This window comes from Erigeron canadensis, chromosome 3, assembly GCF_010389155.1.
Source record: "Erigeron canadensis isolate Cc75 chromosome 3, C_canadensis_v1, whole genome shotgun sequence".
NCBI lineage: Eukaryota > Viridiplantae > Streptophyta > Magnoliopsida > Asterales > Asteraceae > Erigeron > Erigeron canadensis.
In genome coordinates, this window is record NC_057763.1 from 45,307,170 (window position 1) to 45,323,044 (window position 15,875).

The 15,875-nt window shown below is 36.5% G+C and overlaps 2 protein-coding genes and 1 pseudogene across 3 annotated transcripts; 1 reads left to right on the forward strand and 2 right to left on the reverse strand.

Annotated features, from left to right (window-relative positions):
- Nucleotides 1-7,798: 7,798 nt before the first annotated feature.
- On the forward strand, nucleotides 7,799-10,350 carry LOC122592794 (annotated as a pseudogene).
- Nucleotides 10,351-10,781: 431 nt separating this feature from the next.
- LOC122592228 (nucleobase-ascorbate transporter 2-like) lies at nucleotides 10,782-11,914 on the reverse strand. Its single transcript, XM_043764423.1, has 5 exons — nucleotides 11,830-11,914; nucleotides 11,503-11,737; nucleotides 11,322-11,418; nucleotides 10,935-11,015; nucleotides 10,782-10,868 (listed from the first exon to the last, which is right to left on the reverse strand). Exons 1-5 carry the CDS (start codon nucleotides 11,912-11,914, stop codon nucleotides 10,782-10,784), a joined length of 585 nt encoding a protein of 194 aa, XP_043620358.1.
- A 240-nt stretch (nucleotides 11,915-12,154) lies between these two features.
- Nucleotides 12,155-15,566, reverse strand: LOC122593581 (F-box/LRR-repeat protein At5g02910-like). Of its 2 annotated transcripts, XM_043766009.1 has the most exons (3): nucleotides 14,158-15,566; nucleotides 12,633-12,683; nucleotides 12,155-12,545 (listed from the first exon to the last, which is right to left on the reverse strand). In XM_043766009.1, the coding sequence occupies exons 1-3, from the start codon at nucleotides 15,403-15,405 to the stop codon at nucleotides 12,354-12,356; spliced, it is 1,491 nt and encodes a 496-aa protein (XP_043621944.1). In that variant the 5' UTR covers nucleotides 15,406-15,566; the 3' UTR covers nucleotides 12,155-12,353. The 2 variants fall into 2 exon arrangements, with proteins under 2 accessions (XP_043621944.1, XP_043621943.1); XM_043766008.1 differs by having other exon boundaries at nucleotides 12,155-12,683.
- Nucleotides 15,567-15,875: the final 309 nt, after the last annotated feature.

A 15,875-nucleotide genomic window follows, 5' to 3' on the forward strand; every position in this document is an offset into this window, starting at 1 on the left:
ATTAGAATGTCGTACAGCCCAAACAAATCAAATATAAACATCAGGCCCCACATCGGCCTCCTCACTCCAACATCATCATCTGGCTTGTTGTCATCAGCTCTTACCTCACTTCTTGCAACCGACTCTCCCTCATCACCAACCTGCTGCTCAGCATTCTAATCATCATCAGGCATCATGATCTGTGGATGGGCATATACAGCTAACTCCAACCCAGCAGCCTGAGCATCCTCCTGTGCCAATCTCTCTAAGAGGGGCTGATAACGTTGATGATCATAACAAAGTGCAGCTAACCGGCTTAGAATCACCGGCTGAGCCGCCTGCACCTGTCCCAACATAGCGGCAATGGACTGTAAATCAGCCCGGGATGAGTCACCAACAGATAATTCACCAACAGGTGAGTCATTATCAGAGCAATCGGAATAAGTATCATCAAGAGGATAAGTAACTTCTACAACCTTCAAGTTAGATGGAAAAATGAAGCCTTTAGCTTTGGAGAGAAAGTCTGCCAATAAAAAATATCAATGAGAACATCAAAAATAGAAAAAAGAACTGTATGATGCATTGATGCCTATATTATGAATTAAAAAAGGAATAGCAAGATGGCAGTGTTAGAAATTCCAAGTCCAAAAGGGTCAAAGTCCAAGAAATAGGGTTGGTCATGTTGACCTAAGTTACCTTAATTTGATTTCAAGTCTTGTATAAATATAAACCTCTTGTATGTCAATTTTGAGTACGAATCAATAAAAACCATAAATCAATTCTGTTCTTTAATATGGTATCAGAGCCGCTACAACAATCGTTGGGATATAAATTGAAGAGGCAGCCAAGAACAATTAATTCAAAGCAGCCATCATCATCAATTAAATCAACAACAAAATAACTAATTCGGCAACCTACAATTAATTTAACATCATCCTAGGTGCAATTAATACTAGGTGAATTTATTTTACAAGTAGGTCAATTACGAAAAGAGTTTTGGTGATCGGTAGAGGAGGTCGGTTAGTAAGGAGCCACAAGAGACAAATAACTTGTAGTGTTTTGTTTTGTTAGGTTCCTCGTTCGATAACATAGCAGCCACAACATTTCACTGTTCGATTCTTTTCTTTATTTTACTTCAAATCTTTGGTTGGTATTGTTTCCGATAAACTCACATACCATCAAGCTTTTTTAAGTCACCATGGCCAAAGAAGCCGGCGGCTCAAGCTTGGGTTCCGAGTTAGCATTACAGCTAGCCATGTTATTGCAAAACAACAATCAACCTCAGAATCCAAAACTTTCTGACAATCTTCAAATCAATCTCAAACTAAACAGCCAAAACTACGCATTATGGTCTCGAATGATCTGAGTTGCCATAAGCAGAAAATCAAAAACATTATTAAACCATCTAACCGAATACCCACCAGAAAAAACAAAAACCGAAAAATATGATATTTGGGAGCAAGAGGACCTTATTGTGTACTCATGGCTCATCCAGAATATCGAGCCAAACCTTGCCAGAAATCTGACCGAGTTTTCCACCTCCAAGGAACTATGGGACGCATTAGTTACCACTTATAGTAGTGGTAAGGATAGAATGAGTTTGAGCCCACCGGAATTTAAAGGAGAAGTACATATGGCTCAATCTAACCACTCCAAATCAAATGGGTCTTGGATTTTTGATTGTGGTGCCACCGACAATATGACTTATGAGTTATCAGATTTTTCAGTTTTTTCAAGACCTAGAAAAACTCATATTGAAGTTGCTAATAAGGGAAAAATGGATGTTATGAATGGAGGAACTGTTACGATTTCTCCAAACATCAATTTAACTAACTGTCTTTATGTTCCTTCGTTGTCACATAAACTTTTATCAATAAGTCATGTGACAAAGGAACTTAATTGCTCAGTTCTCATACATCCAACTTTTTGTATTTTACAGGATATTAGGACGGGACAAATTATTGGGCGTGGCACTGAGAGAGGGGGGTTGTATTATGTTGATGAAGTATCTCAAAGTGGAAGTGTGATGCTTGCTCATGGATCAAGTGAAAGAGAAGCATGGTTGTGGCATAGAAGATTGGGACATCCTTTAGTGGGTTATTTGCATACTTTGTTTCCAAAACTTTTTCCTTTAAATAAGCCAATTGTTTGTGAGACTTGCATTTTAGCTAAAAGTCATAGGAAAACCTTTAAACCCAGTAATACTAGAGTTCAAAATCCTTTTTCATTAGTTCATTCAGATGTGTGGGGTCCTGCACCAGTTGTTGGAGGTCACAGTTTTAAGTATTTTGTGATATTTGTAGATGATTGCACAAGAATGACCTGGATTTATTTTTTGAAAAATAAAGATGAAGTTTATGATAAATTCACTGTTTTCTATAATATGGTCCAAACTCAATTTCAAGAATCTATCAAAGTTATGAGAACTGATAATGGTGGAGAATATGTGAATTCACAAATGAACTCATTTTTTCAGTCCAAGGGAATAATCCATCAAACCACTTGTCCTCACACCCCAGAACAAAATGGTGTTGCAGAAAGGAAAAATAAACTTCTCTTAGAAATGACTAGGGCACTTATTATTGAGTCCTTAGTTCCAAAAAGTTTTTGGCCAAAAGCTTTAGCCACTGCTACCTATCTGATCAATCGTCTTCCTACAAAGATTCTAGATATGAAAACCCCTTTAAAAGTTCTTTCTGAGTATCATAAGCTTCCATCGGTTCTTACTCTACAACCTAAAGTGTTTGGATGTACAGTTTTTGTTCATATTCCAAAATCATATCGTAATAAACTTGAATCGTGTGTATTTGTGGGATATGGTGTTACTCAAAAGGGATATAGATGTTACAATCCCAAAACTCGTCGTATGTTTACTACGATGAACTGTGATTTTTTGGAGACCAAGTACTTTTACTCTCAGGAACTTAGTGGTCAGGGGGAGGAACAAAATGACACACTGAGTTGGCTTCGATATTCATCAGAGATTCAGACTACTCCAAGTGTTTCCTCCAAAGATTTACAGACCTCCTCTCAAAGTGACAACCCAAGTCCAGGCCTGATATCCGAGGTAAGTAATTCTGAACCGAGCCATAATTTGAGTGATATGGATATTCCATCTAATGAAGTGCAGGAAAATATTTCTGAACCAAGCCATAATTTGAGTGATATGGATATTCCAGCTAATGAAGTGCATGAAAATATTAATGAAGAGCCAGAAAATGTAGAAGAAGTAACTCTAGAAAGTGCTTCAGAAAAGTATGTTCTTCCTCCTCGGTCTACCAGAGGAATTCCTGCAAAACGATATTCTCCAGAAAAGAATTCTCGATCTACTAAGTATCCGGTAGATAACTTTGCGAATATTGCAGAAGGTTTTTTCTCCAAAGAAGCAAAAGCATTTGCAGCAAAACTATATTCAGAAGAGCTCCCGTCAGATGTAGAGCATGCCTTGAAGTTAAAAAATTGGAAGGATGCTATGGATAGTGAAATGGATGCTCTTATGAAAAATGATACTTGGGAGAAGTATATTCTTCCAAAAGGAAAGAATCCAGTAGGGTGCAGGTGGATATATACCATCAAATATAAACCAAATGGGGATGTAGAAAGATATAAAGCAAGACTTGTTGCCAAAGGGTACACTCAGACCTATGGCATTGACTATTCAGAAACTTTTTTTCCAGTTGCAAAGCTAGATACAATAAGGGTTCTTTTCTCAATAGCAGCAAATCAGAGGTGGCCTCTTCATCAGTTCGATGTGAAGAATGCTTTTTTGCACGGAGAATTAAAAGAGGAAGTGTATATGGATCCGCCTCCAGATTTTTCCCGTAATTTTAAACATGGGGAAGTTTGTAGGTTGAAGAAATCCTTGTATGGACTTAAACAGTCACCTAGAGCTTGGTTTGGAAGATTTACTCTTGCTATGAAGAAGTATGGATATCAACAAAGCAATTCTGATCACACATTGTTCCTTCGTCATAGAGGGAATCTAGTAACATGTCTAATAATTTATGTTGATGACATGATTATCACAGGAAATGATGAAAAGGAGATTGATCAACTAAAAACAGCTTTGTTTGCATAATTTGAAATGAAAGATTTGGGAGATTTGAAGTATTTTCTTGGAATAGAAGTTTCAAGGTCTAAACGTGGAATTTTTATTTGTCAGAAGAAGTATATATTGGACTTTTAGCTGAAACATGAATGATTGATTGCAAGCCAGCAGACACACCAATGGTCATCAATCAGAAGTTGTTTATAAAGACAGATGCTAAAGCCACTAATAAAGATAGATATCAAAGGTTGGTAGGGAAACTTATTTATTTGGCTCACACTCGTCCAGACATAGCATATGCTGTTGGAGTGGTTAGTCAATTTATGCACCAACCTCAGGAAGATCATATGGATGCAGTTCTGCGAATTATCAGGTATCTTAAAGGGACTTCAGGTCATGGGGTGTTATTTAAAGCTAATGGTCATCTCAAGATTCAGATATATACAGATGCAGATTGGGCAGGAGACAAAGGTAATCGAAGGTCAACTTAAGGATATTTTTCAATGGTAGGTGATAATTTGGTTACATGGAAAAGTAAAAAACAAAAAGTTGTCTCCTTGTCAAGTGCTGAAGCTGAGTTTAGAGGTATAGCTAGAGGATTAGCAGAAGCATTGTGGTTGAGAAAACTTGTGTTTGAAATAGGTTTTGCTCCCAAAGAAAGCATTCGAATCATGAGTGACAATGAAGCTGCTATCCAGATTTCAGAGAATCCAGTTCAACATGATAGAACCAAGCATGTGGAAGTTGATCGTCATTTTATAAAAGAAAAATTGGAGAGTGGAATCATCAAGTTACCTTTTGTTAAGTCTGAAGAACAACTTGCTGATATCCTTACCAAAGCCGTGGGAACATCTATGTTTCATAAGTGTCTAAGCAAGTTGAATTTCGGTAATCCCAATATTCAACTTGAGGGGGAGTGTTAGAAATTCCAAGTCCAAAATGGTCCAAGTCCAAGAAATAGGGTTGGTCATGTTGACCTAAGTTACCTTAATTTGATTTCAAGTCTTGTATAAATATAAACCTCTTGTATGTCAATTTTGAGTACGAATCAATAAAAACCATAAATCAATTCTGTTCTTTAATAGGCAGAGTTGGGTGCTAGAATGAGTTTCGGTTGAACCAGGTCATTATTGGGTTAGGTTGACACAATCTTTTTATAATTTCCAATAATTTAAACTATTAAAAAATTGATTAAATTACAACAATAATCTAAATCTTTAAATGAAATAGACGCCTAAGAACAAAACAAGAAACACACATTCATACTCTTAACTCTATATATGGATGCATCGACAAAGGCCACGGTATTCTTAGTGGGGTCAACGTACATATATAACGCTTGTTTGGACAATGCTACGAGAGGCAGAGAATATGTTAAATCAAGAACTACATACATTTGTTTAATATTTCGAGTAATAATACCAAGAATAAAATTACATTGACACAAACAGGGTCTCCATTAAAGCTTCTTAAAGCTACACAATCGGTCAAATGACCCAAAGGACTCGCAACAAACAGTATACAAAAATATATATCTTTGCAAACTCAAGAACCCAACACCGTAAAAAGCTAAATTACAACCAACAAAGAAAATGAAGGGTGGAAACTATTAAGTAGGATCAACAAATCTCACTCAACTAAGTGTGGCTCAGTCCCCCGACTCTATATGGAAATTCTTAGAACTGATCATTTTTAAAATGAAATCACAAAGATCTGTTTTGGGGATTGCAATAATTGATTCTGCTTTTGATTTTCTCTACTGGATTAACAATTATCATGTTTTGAGTTATTGTAAAGAAATTGATTATTGAGATGAGCGTACACTATCTCTTGCTTCAAGTAATTAACTATCTTATTCTTATATTTCTTCAAAGTAGCAATACTCGCACGTCCAAACAACCACATTTTAATCCATCAAGTTAAGATATATATTATACGAGTTTAATCAAGTATACATAAAACAAGTTAAGTGCTATAATATAGTGATCAATAATCTAAACAAATACACATATTGCGGAAAGAAAACAAGGGTTTACCTTATAACAAGAATTCCCAACTTTGAGTTCTTTGACATAGTGAAGGCGTAGTATAAACATTTCAAGCATCTCTTCTTTCTCTTCTTTATGTGTAGTATCATCAAGACCGTACTTGGTATAGTCTAATTCAGCTTTGACTAAAGAAGACACATCTCGCAGCAAAATCTTCGATAACAAGAAACAACCGAGGATTCTTATTGATGAAATATAAGGAGCATTAATTTCAATAATATTGTCAATATTATCTTCATCATTTTCAGTAGTGCCTACATCGAGCACCAAGTTCTTAACACTCTCGGAAGTAATATCCAGTTTTGAATAACCATCACAATATTCCAACCTCAAATACTCCAATAAAGGACTCCCAGATAGTATATCTACTCATTGATGTACAAAATTATATCTCCTTGATGTACAATTTTTTTTTTCAATTTCTTTTAGTTTTTAATTATAACCATAACCAATCAAGTAATAATTTGTTATAATTTTGCTTTTTTCTAGTTTTTCAATTCTAAGAAAATCTCTTAAAAGAAGTACAGTCTCAATCTAAGCTTATTGGTTAAATAAGTATGGTCTCAATCATAACTACTGCATAACTAATTATTTTAAATTGAATAAATGTATTTAAAATATACTTTCTTTTTGTTATTATTACAATTACAATACACATTAGTTTTAACCATCTTATTGTGAATCGACCTTTTCCTTTATTATTACTATATGTCGATGGTAAAATAAACTACTTTTAGTTCACGATTTCACCGTAATATATACACAAAAAAGTCGAAACTTAAAAAGTTTCCGATACTCGTAACAAAATTTAAATACAAAAGAAAATACTTTCTAAATTCTACAAATCAAAACAACATTTAGGTATAACAAACTTAACAAAAAAAATTCAATACTTTCACCAACTAAAAGAATATAACATATACATAAATTACTTAGTAACCATCTTGCAAATTTAAACAAGATCTTTGGTTCTTAAACAATTCACATTTTCCCAACTATTTTAAAGTTTAACCAAACTAAATTTAACTGAAGAGACAAAGAGAAAAATATAAATAGTTTTAACTTTATATATTAAGTAACGATTAAAGTCTTTTAAGAAGTGCCACCCCATATGATTTGTTATATATATGTTGTTTGTTAATGATTAGTTATTTCACATAACATTAGTAACTAATTATAATTTTGAACTTTTATGTTAAAGGCATTTAAACTTCTATATACATATATACAAGGAACAAGAGGAGTGCAAATGTAACAATATTTTACATGATATTTTGGTCAAATTAAGGATATGCAAATAGGATCTATGCAATTTTAGTTAAAAATCTAGTCTAGTTTTTCATCCTCGTATATGCGTCCCTTGGAATACAAGGATTTCCTTCTTTCGGACCCTTATTCATCACCAATGTCTTAGCAACCAATAAATAAATAAATATACACCAAATATGAGTATATGTATATAAACATTTCATTTTGTTATTTAAAAACCTTTACCAACCACCAAAATATAGTTTGCAAAAATATGAATATTGACTTTCCTAAAGTTCTTCTATATAAACCATGTACGTACCTCCAACGTCCTCACCATCCCATCGATTTGATCTCTCTGTCTTTTACATTTCTTTGAAAAGTAAGACAGTACGTAATTGTTGGGTGTTTTCTTTTGTATTTGTGTGTGTCAATTTACTCGTTACTAGTTTTCGTGTTTGTCAAAAAACTGGAAATGGCCACTTTGACAGTTGGAAATGTGCAACAAAATGATGTGGGTGAGGGGGTATGTGTGAAGGGTGATCCGTTGAACTGGGGCGTGGCTGCCGAGGCGATGAAGGGGAGTCATCTTGATGAGGTCAAGAGAATGGTTGCGGACTTTAGGAAGCCGGTTGTGAAGTTGGGTGGGGAGACACTGACTGTGTCTCAAGTGGCTGGGATTGCGGCTAGTGATCAAGTGAAGGTGGAGCTCTCTGAGTCGGCTAGGGCGGGTGTGGAAGCGAGCAGTGATTGGGTTATGGAGGGTATGAACAAAGGGACGGATAGTTATGGTGTTACCACTGGCTTTGGAGCTACCTCTCATCGCAGGACTAACCAAGGTGGTGCTCTTCAAAAGGAACTTATACGGTAATATTTTACATTATTAAATGTATAATATATATGTGTTCAACTCAAACTAACATAAGATATATAATTGTCATTCATTTCATCTTATTGTTCACGTTTTAAAACTCTATATGTAGCTAAATTTTTGATTAAAATCATATGACTCGATATGATCTAACCTTAATCAGGGGGCTAATCTACCTGGTATATGTACTAGTTTTTGTGTAAGTTTAGGGGTCGTTAGGAATAATAAAGCCGACCCAACAAATTAAGGATTTTAGAATTTTCATTTCCAAACTGTTTGAGATAAAATATTAGAATGTGAAATGGACCTAAATAACATCTCTTCACTATTGAAAAGATGGATGAACTAAGGGGAACTTGTGAAACTTTTGGCAGGTTTTTGAACGCTGGGATCTTTGGCAGTGGCACCGAATCATGCCACAGCCTCCCACATTCAACAACTAGAGCTGCTATGCTTGTAAGAATCAATACCCTTCTGCAGGGTTACTCTGGCATCCGTTTTGAGATCTTAGAAGCCATCAGCAAGCTCCTCAACACCAATGTCACCCCTTGTTTGCCCCTCCGTGGAACTATCACTGCTTCTGGAGATCTTGTCCCTTTGTCCTACCTTGCTGGTCTTCTCACTGGCCGCCCTAATTCCAAAGCTGCTGGCCCCAATAGATAAATCTTCAATGCTGAAAAGGCCTTTAGCGAAGCCGGTATCAATGGTGGTTTCTTTGAGCTGCAACCCAAAGAAGGTCTAGCACTTGTTAATGGTACTGCTGTGGGATCTGGAATGGCCTCTACAGTCCTTTTTGAAGCCAATGTTCTTGCATTGTTGTCGGAAGTTTTGGCTGCCATTTTTGCAGAGGTTATGCAGGGGAAGCCCGAGTTTACTGACCACTTGACACACAAACTGAAGCACCATCCAGGCCAGATTGAGGCTGCAGCTATTATGGAGTACATTTTAGATGGAAGTGATTATGTTAAGGCTGCAAAAGTGGTTCACGAAATGGACCCTTTGCAGAAGCCTAAACAGGACCGCTATGCTCTAAGGACGTCACCCCAATGGCTGGGCCCACAAGTTGAGGTCATCCGCTTATCGACTTTAATGATAGAGAGAGAGATCAACTCTGTCAATGACAACCCTTTGATCGATGTTTCGAGGAACAAGGCATTACATGGTGGCAACTTCCAAGGAACTCCAGTCGGTGTCTCCATGGATAACACGCGTTTGGCTATTGCTGCAATTGGCAAACTCATGTTTGCCCAATTCTCTGAGCTGGTGAATGACTTCTACAACAACGGATTGCCCTCTAATCTCTCAGGTGGCCGGAATCCTAGCTTGGACTATGGGTTCAAAGGTGGAGAGATCGCAATGGCTTCATATTGCTCAGAACTCCAGTATTTAGCGAATCCAGTCACTAACCATGTCCAAAGTGCTGAACAACACAATCAAGACGTGAACTCTTTGGGATTGATTTCTGCAAGGAAAACAGCTGAAGCTGTTGACATCTTAAAGCTGATGTCTTCTACATATTTGGTGGGTTTATGCCAAGCCATCGATCTGCGACACTTAGAGGAGAACTTGAAAGCTGTTGTGAAGAGCACTGTTATCCGTGCAGCCAAAAAGGTCCTAACCACGGGTGTCAATGGGGAGCTCCATGCTTCAAGGTTCTGCGAGAAAGACTTGCTTCAAGTAGTTGACAGGGAGTACGTTTTTGCATACATTGACAATCCTTGCCTAGCCACACATCCATTATTGCAAAAGCTTAGACAAGTCCTTGTCGACCATGCATTAAATAATGGAGAGAAAGAGAAAGATGCAGACTCTTCAATCTTCCAAAAGATTGGAGTTTTTGAAGATGAGCTAAAGACCGTCTTGCCAAAGGAGGTGGAGAGTGTAAGAAGCGCCTATGAGAACGGCATTCTGACTATCCCAAACAGGATTGAGGCTTGCAGGTCCTACCCATTGTATAGGTTCGTGCGGGAAGAGCTGGGAGCAGAGTATTTGACAGGGGAGAAGGTTACTTCACCAGGAGAAGAATTTGATAAGGTTTTTACTGCGATATGCAAAGGCCAAGTAATTGATCCATTGTTGGAGTGTCTTGAAGGCTGGAATGGTGTTCCTCTTCCAATTTGTTAGCTTTATTAAACTCGTTTGACTCTGTCCTTTCTACAGGCTCCTTAAGTTCCTTCTTAATCGTGTGTCCTTGTTTTTTCATAATTTGAAAGATTCTTCTTTCAAACGTTTAACACTTGTGAATGGTAGAGGGAAGACAGATTTGTCATTTGAAAGTTGAAGTCAATGTTTTGTTTTATTATTATTAATATAAAAGTATTACGGAGTATTATGTTTATTAAATCATCGTTTTTCTTAAGAATTATCTTGAATGTAGTTACTGCCCAGTGTGCTTCTGTCTCTGGTGATAATTTATGTTTAATAAATCATCGTATTATGTTTAAGCCCACCTAATATTCAAAAGAAAATCATCAAACCAGCTGAGATTTGAATGACTCTTCAGCTACCAACACGAGTGCTTCCAAAAGGCCAACATTTTCTCTATTTTCATGAAAGAATATAATGTTTTAGTTTCAATCCTTTTGTCTCAAACAATGTAAACGGTGAGCAGGAAGAAAAACTTACACAGAGACTGTTGAACCAGTTGCGGACCACTTAAGAGAATACCGATTCCCTATGGGAGATATAATAATATTAGTAAGGTTTTCAGTTATTTTTGAGTTTTTTGTATAATGCTCACCTGCCACCCGATGTCACGACTAGTACATGAGCAAGGTGTAGCACTTGCTAAGCGGGCTGTCGCCTTGGATGCAACTGTTGACTACATCAGCAGGCAGAAATTATTTGACTTACATATGTTTAATTTATTTTGCGCCTAAAGTTGAATTACAAACCGGAAATTGGAAAAAGTGAACTTGGTACACGTAAAAGATTTAAGATTTTTTTTATATTTTTTTTATCATAGTTAGAACATCAAATCAAAGATTTATGATTTGATGAATGTCATACATTTAGCTGCTCAATTTAATGAATCCAAATTTATGGGTTGCACTTATTAGAAATGAGACAAACAACAAAGTTCTGGCCCTAAGGATTTCTTTCAAGTAACAATGTATAACATTTTCACCTCAACAAGGGAGACTAGAACTGCAGCAATCATCCCAAAAGCATGCCCTGCTTCAAAAGATGTCACACTCCATTGAAGTGGATATGGAATCTTTATCCTGCAACAAGAAAAAGGCCACTTATCATTCATGCCAGAGAAAGCAATTTCATGACATACAATACTCACAACTCAGATTGCTAACCATGGTGCAGCAGATATGAAACTGGCTTTATCAGTTCCGCAGTGCATTTGAGTCTGTTCTGGATGATGTTTATATGCACCACTAGCGGTCAATAGATGACCAAATGCCCATATCACCTCTATGGTCAAAAGAAGTGAAAAACGCTCCAGTACTGGCAGCTGCTTTGCCGGAAACTGTTTTAAGTACTGTTTCCACCAGAAGATTAGGAAGAAGCAGATTGTTAAGTTTCTCAACCCTAAAAAAATATGATGAAATCACGTTAGCATGCACAGGTAGTACCTGACAGAATTAGACGAAAAGAACTAGCATCTGTATGCCAAATTCAACACATAGTCCAGGCGATAGACAATTTTAGAGTAAAGGTTTTAGCTTCCATGTCAAAAACCCATCCCTTGTTGACTTTCGAAGTCATATTTTTCTGTGCCACTTCAAAGTTGATGAAGTGTTTGTTATTAACAGAATTACGTTATGATATGCATTTCATGATTGTCTTAAATATGAAGACAAAAAACGTGCACCATTTTTAAGCTCAATTGGAAACCTGGAGATGCTTTGACATATGAGGTCGAGTATTAACATATCAAACTTAATATAGACATCACACTATATAAATATATGATAACCCAAATATTAGAAGATAGTTAGGAGTATATTGAACACCAACAACGATATTTTAGAAACCATAGGATCAAAATATCTAAATATCATACAAGCCAATTGAATCAAATCTAAACATCAGGCCTCACATCAGCCGCCTCCACTTCAACATCATCACCTGGCTCGTCATCATCAGCTCCTACCTCAAGTCCTGCAATCCGCTCTCCCTCATCACCAACCTGCTGCTAAGCATCCTAATCATCAACAGGCATCATAACTTGTGGAGGGGCATATGCAGCTAACTCCATCCCAGCAGCCCTAGCATCCTCCTGTGCCAATCTCTCTAACAAAGGCTGATAACGCTGATGATCATAACGAAGTGCAGCTAACTGGCTCAGAATCACCCGCTGAGTCGTCTGCACCTGTTCCAACGTGGCGGCAATGGACTGTATATCGACCCGGGATGAGTCATTATCAGAGCAATCATCTGGCTCCGAATCAGTATCATGAAAAGGATAAGTAACTTCTACAACCTTCAAGTTAGATGGAAAATTGAAGCCTTTAGCTTCCAAACGAGAGAAAGCCTGCAATGAAAAATATCAAAGTGAACATTAAACTATTAAAGAACATAAACAAGAACTGTATGATGCCTATGTGAATTTATAAAGGAATGGGAAGATGGCCGGGTTAGAAAAAAAGGGTAAATGGGTAGAAACTCTCTGGTCCCATGTACCGTCTTGGTACCCAGAGCGCACACTGCATTATCTTCATGCACGGTAAGTCACCATTCACACACATGGATCACAAAATATAATTTCTCCACGGCCGGGTAAGAAAAAAATGCTAAAATGTGTTCCGGTTGAAATGGGTCTTTTTTCAGAACGGCTTAGACGAACACAAACTTTTTTTTATTTTTAATAACTTGAACTAGTTAAACATTGATAATAGTTGCATTGATAATCTAAATTATTAAACAAAATAGACGACAAAGAACAAAAGAAGAAACAGACATTCATACTCTCTACAAATATACATGGATGCGTGGACGAAGCCGGACAGTAACAATAGTGGATTCAACGTACATATACACCACTTGATGGACACAACTACAAGAATATCATATACTAAATCAAGAACTATATACATTTGTTTAAAAACCAAGTAATAATATCAATAATAAAATTTACAAGAAAGCAACAAAAAGGGTCTCCATAAAGCTTCTACAAGCCACACAATAGAAAATTCACTGAACGGACTGACAACAAACAGAATCAATAATATATCTTTGCAAACTCAGGAACCCAACACCGTAGAAGCTACAACAACAATCAACAAAAAAAAATGAAGGGTTGAAACTTTTAAATGGGATTAGCTGACCTCACTCACATAAGTGTGGCTCTGTCCCCCAACTCTATATAGAAATTCTAAGAGCCGATTACTTTAACATGAATTCACAATGATCTGTTTCTAAGGATTGCAACAAGTGATTCTAGTTTTCAGTTTCTCTACTGGATTAACATAATCATGTTTTAAGTTATTGTAAAGAAACTGATTATGGAGATGAGCATAAACTATCTTTTAGTTCGAGTAATTAATTATGTAATTCAAATATTCCTTCAAAGTAGAAATACTCGCACATCCAAGCAACCACATTTTAATCTATCAAGTTGCAATAAGGTAAAAAAAAGAAAGAAAGTAAGTAACCCCCAATGACGTCTTCCACGGGTTTTGAGTTCCAATACCGTCTTCGACGGTGTATGAAGGAGGTTGAGATATAGACAACCTTATCCCTACCAAAGGTAGAGAGGCTACTTTCAGTATCTACCAAAGGTAGAAAAGGACCTCTTGCTAGGCACGAGGATCAAACCCTTGACCTCAGTTTCCAAAGACAAGATGTAGCAACTTGACCCAGTTGGTTTAGACTTTAAATCAAGTATACACATATTGCAATAAGGTATTAAACTTTAATCAAGTATACATGAAACATGTTAGGTGCTGTAATAACTACTGATCAACAACTTTACAAATACACATTGCAGAAGGAAAACAAGGTTTTACCGTATAACAAGATTTTCCAATTTTGAGCTCTTTGACATGGTGAAGGTATAGTATAAACATTTCAAGCATCTCTTCTCTCTCTTCACTACGTGTCATCTCATCATACCCATACTTGGTATACTCTAACTCAGCTTTGACTAAAGAAGACACATCTCGCAGTAAAAGCTTCCCTAACGACAAACCACCAATGATTCTGAGTGACAAAATATAAGGAGCATTGATTTCAATAGTATGATCAGGATCATATTCATCATCATCGTATCCAAAGAACACCAGGTTCTTAACACTCTTGGAAGTAATATCGAGCCTTGAAAAACCATAACAATAATCCAACCTTAAAGTGTCCAATAAAGGACTCCCGGATAGTATCTTTGCAATCAAATCATGGTCTAACTCCCCATGTGAAATAGTTAAATGGGTAAGGTTATTCCAACTAATGGGCCCGGTAGGATTAAATAAGCAGCATTCTAGATTGAGATGGGTAAAATGGGAGTTGATGAAAAAAGATTCATCTTCCAATACAAACTGATCATCATTCATGTACCTTAAATCTAAGTCAAGCTCTTGGACTTTGCTTTTAGTAGCAAAATGAATCCAATTATTAACTTGGGATTCAAAACGACTTTCATAAGTGGCACGGGCTTGGAATCTATAAAGATTCTTTGATTGACATTGAGTTACGGTTTTATCAACAGGCAGATAACCATAATAATTGACCAACATCCCGGATAGAATATTTGCAATCACATGTTCGTCTAAATTCCCATTTGAAATACTTAAATAGGTAAGGTTGTTCCAAGCAACGGGGCCAGTAGGACTAAATATGAAGCCTCCCAAATGGAGACGCGTAAAATGGGAGTTGATGAAAAAAGAGTCATCTTCCAATACAAACTGATTTTCATCTTTCTTATAACTTAAATTCAAGTGAAGGTGTTGGACTTTACACTTAGTAGCAAAACGAATCCAATTATTGACATAGGATTCAAACCGGGAATCGTAATTGGCACTAACGCTGAACTTACTGAGATTCTTTGATTGGCATTGAGCTAGGGTTTTATCAACCCACATATAGAAATCGGGTAACGGTTTAGCTTTAGAAAAATGATGTAAAGGTGGGTATTTTCTAAAAAGATAATCCACAAAGAACGGAGGGCCAAAGATGTTGCCAACCTTTGGAGAGAATACCTGTTCTGATTGCGTATTTTGTCCAGGGCAATCGAGATAGGATTTCATTGATAAGAAAACCATCAGGTAGTAAGCTTATTCGATCTTCTTCTTTTTCTGGATTCGATGTTTCTTCTTGGGTTTTGATCCGATTCGGAGGAAGTTGATCTTCTTCTTTATCTTCCATGGCATCTAACAGAGTTTGTTGGTTGGAAAAATTGCAACAAAATAATAGCCAGCCCGAATGTTATTAGAAACAGATAATAGGGTTTCTTTTTTCCCACTAAATATACACTTCCGGCCTGGAATCAAGATATACTTGTCAAAATGGCCCATTGGTCTAGACTTACCTTAACCTATATTTAAATAAAATTATAATTTTTCATATTAAAAATTTACCCTTGAATTATACTCATTATATGATAAACGTACAACTATTTAATGCATATCAAAAATTTCATTTAGCAAAACCTTTTTCTAAAGAAAAAAAATTACTAAAATTTACCAAAAAACCATCTATCAAAATATTAGAGGCCAAAGTAAAAATATTACAA

Excerpts from the sequence above, each read along its gene's own strand:
- LOC122592228 (XM_043764423.1), bottom strand. The coding sequence starts at position 11,914 with ATGACTTCGAAAGTCAACAAGGGATGGGTTTTTGACATGGAAGCTAAA. Across the intron at positions 11,419-11,502 it reads TTCATATCTGCTGCACCATG|GATAAAGATTCCATATCCAC; the intron begins GTTAGCAATCTG and ends TTCTTGTTGCAG. Across the intron at positions 11,016-11,321 it reads TTCTAGTCTCCCTTGTTGAG|TCAACAGTTGCATCCAAGGC; the intron begins GTGAAAATGTTA and ends CTGCTGATGTAG.
- LOC122593581 (XM_043766008.1), bottom strand. The coding sequence starts at position 15,405 with ATGGTTTTCTTATCAATGAAATCCTATCTCGATTGCCCTGGACAAAAT. Across the intron at positions 12,684-14,157 it reads TTGGAAAATCTTGTTATACG|GCTTTCTCTCGTTTGGAAGC; the intron begins GTAAAACCTTGT and ends TTTTCATTGCAG.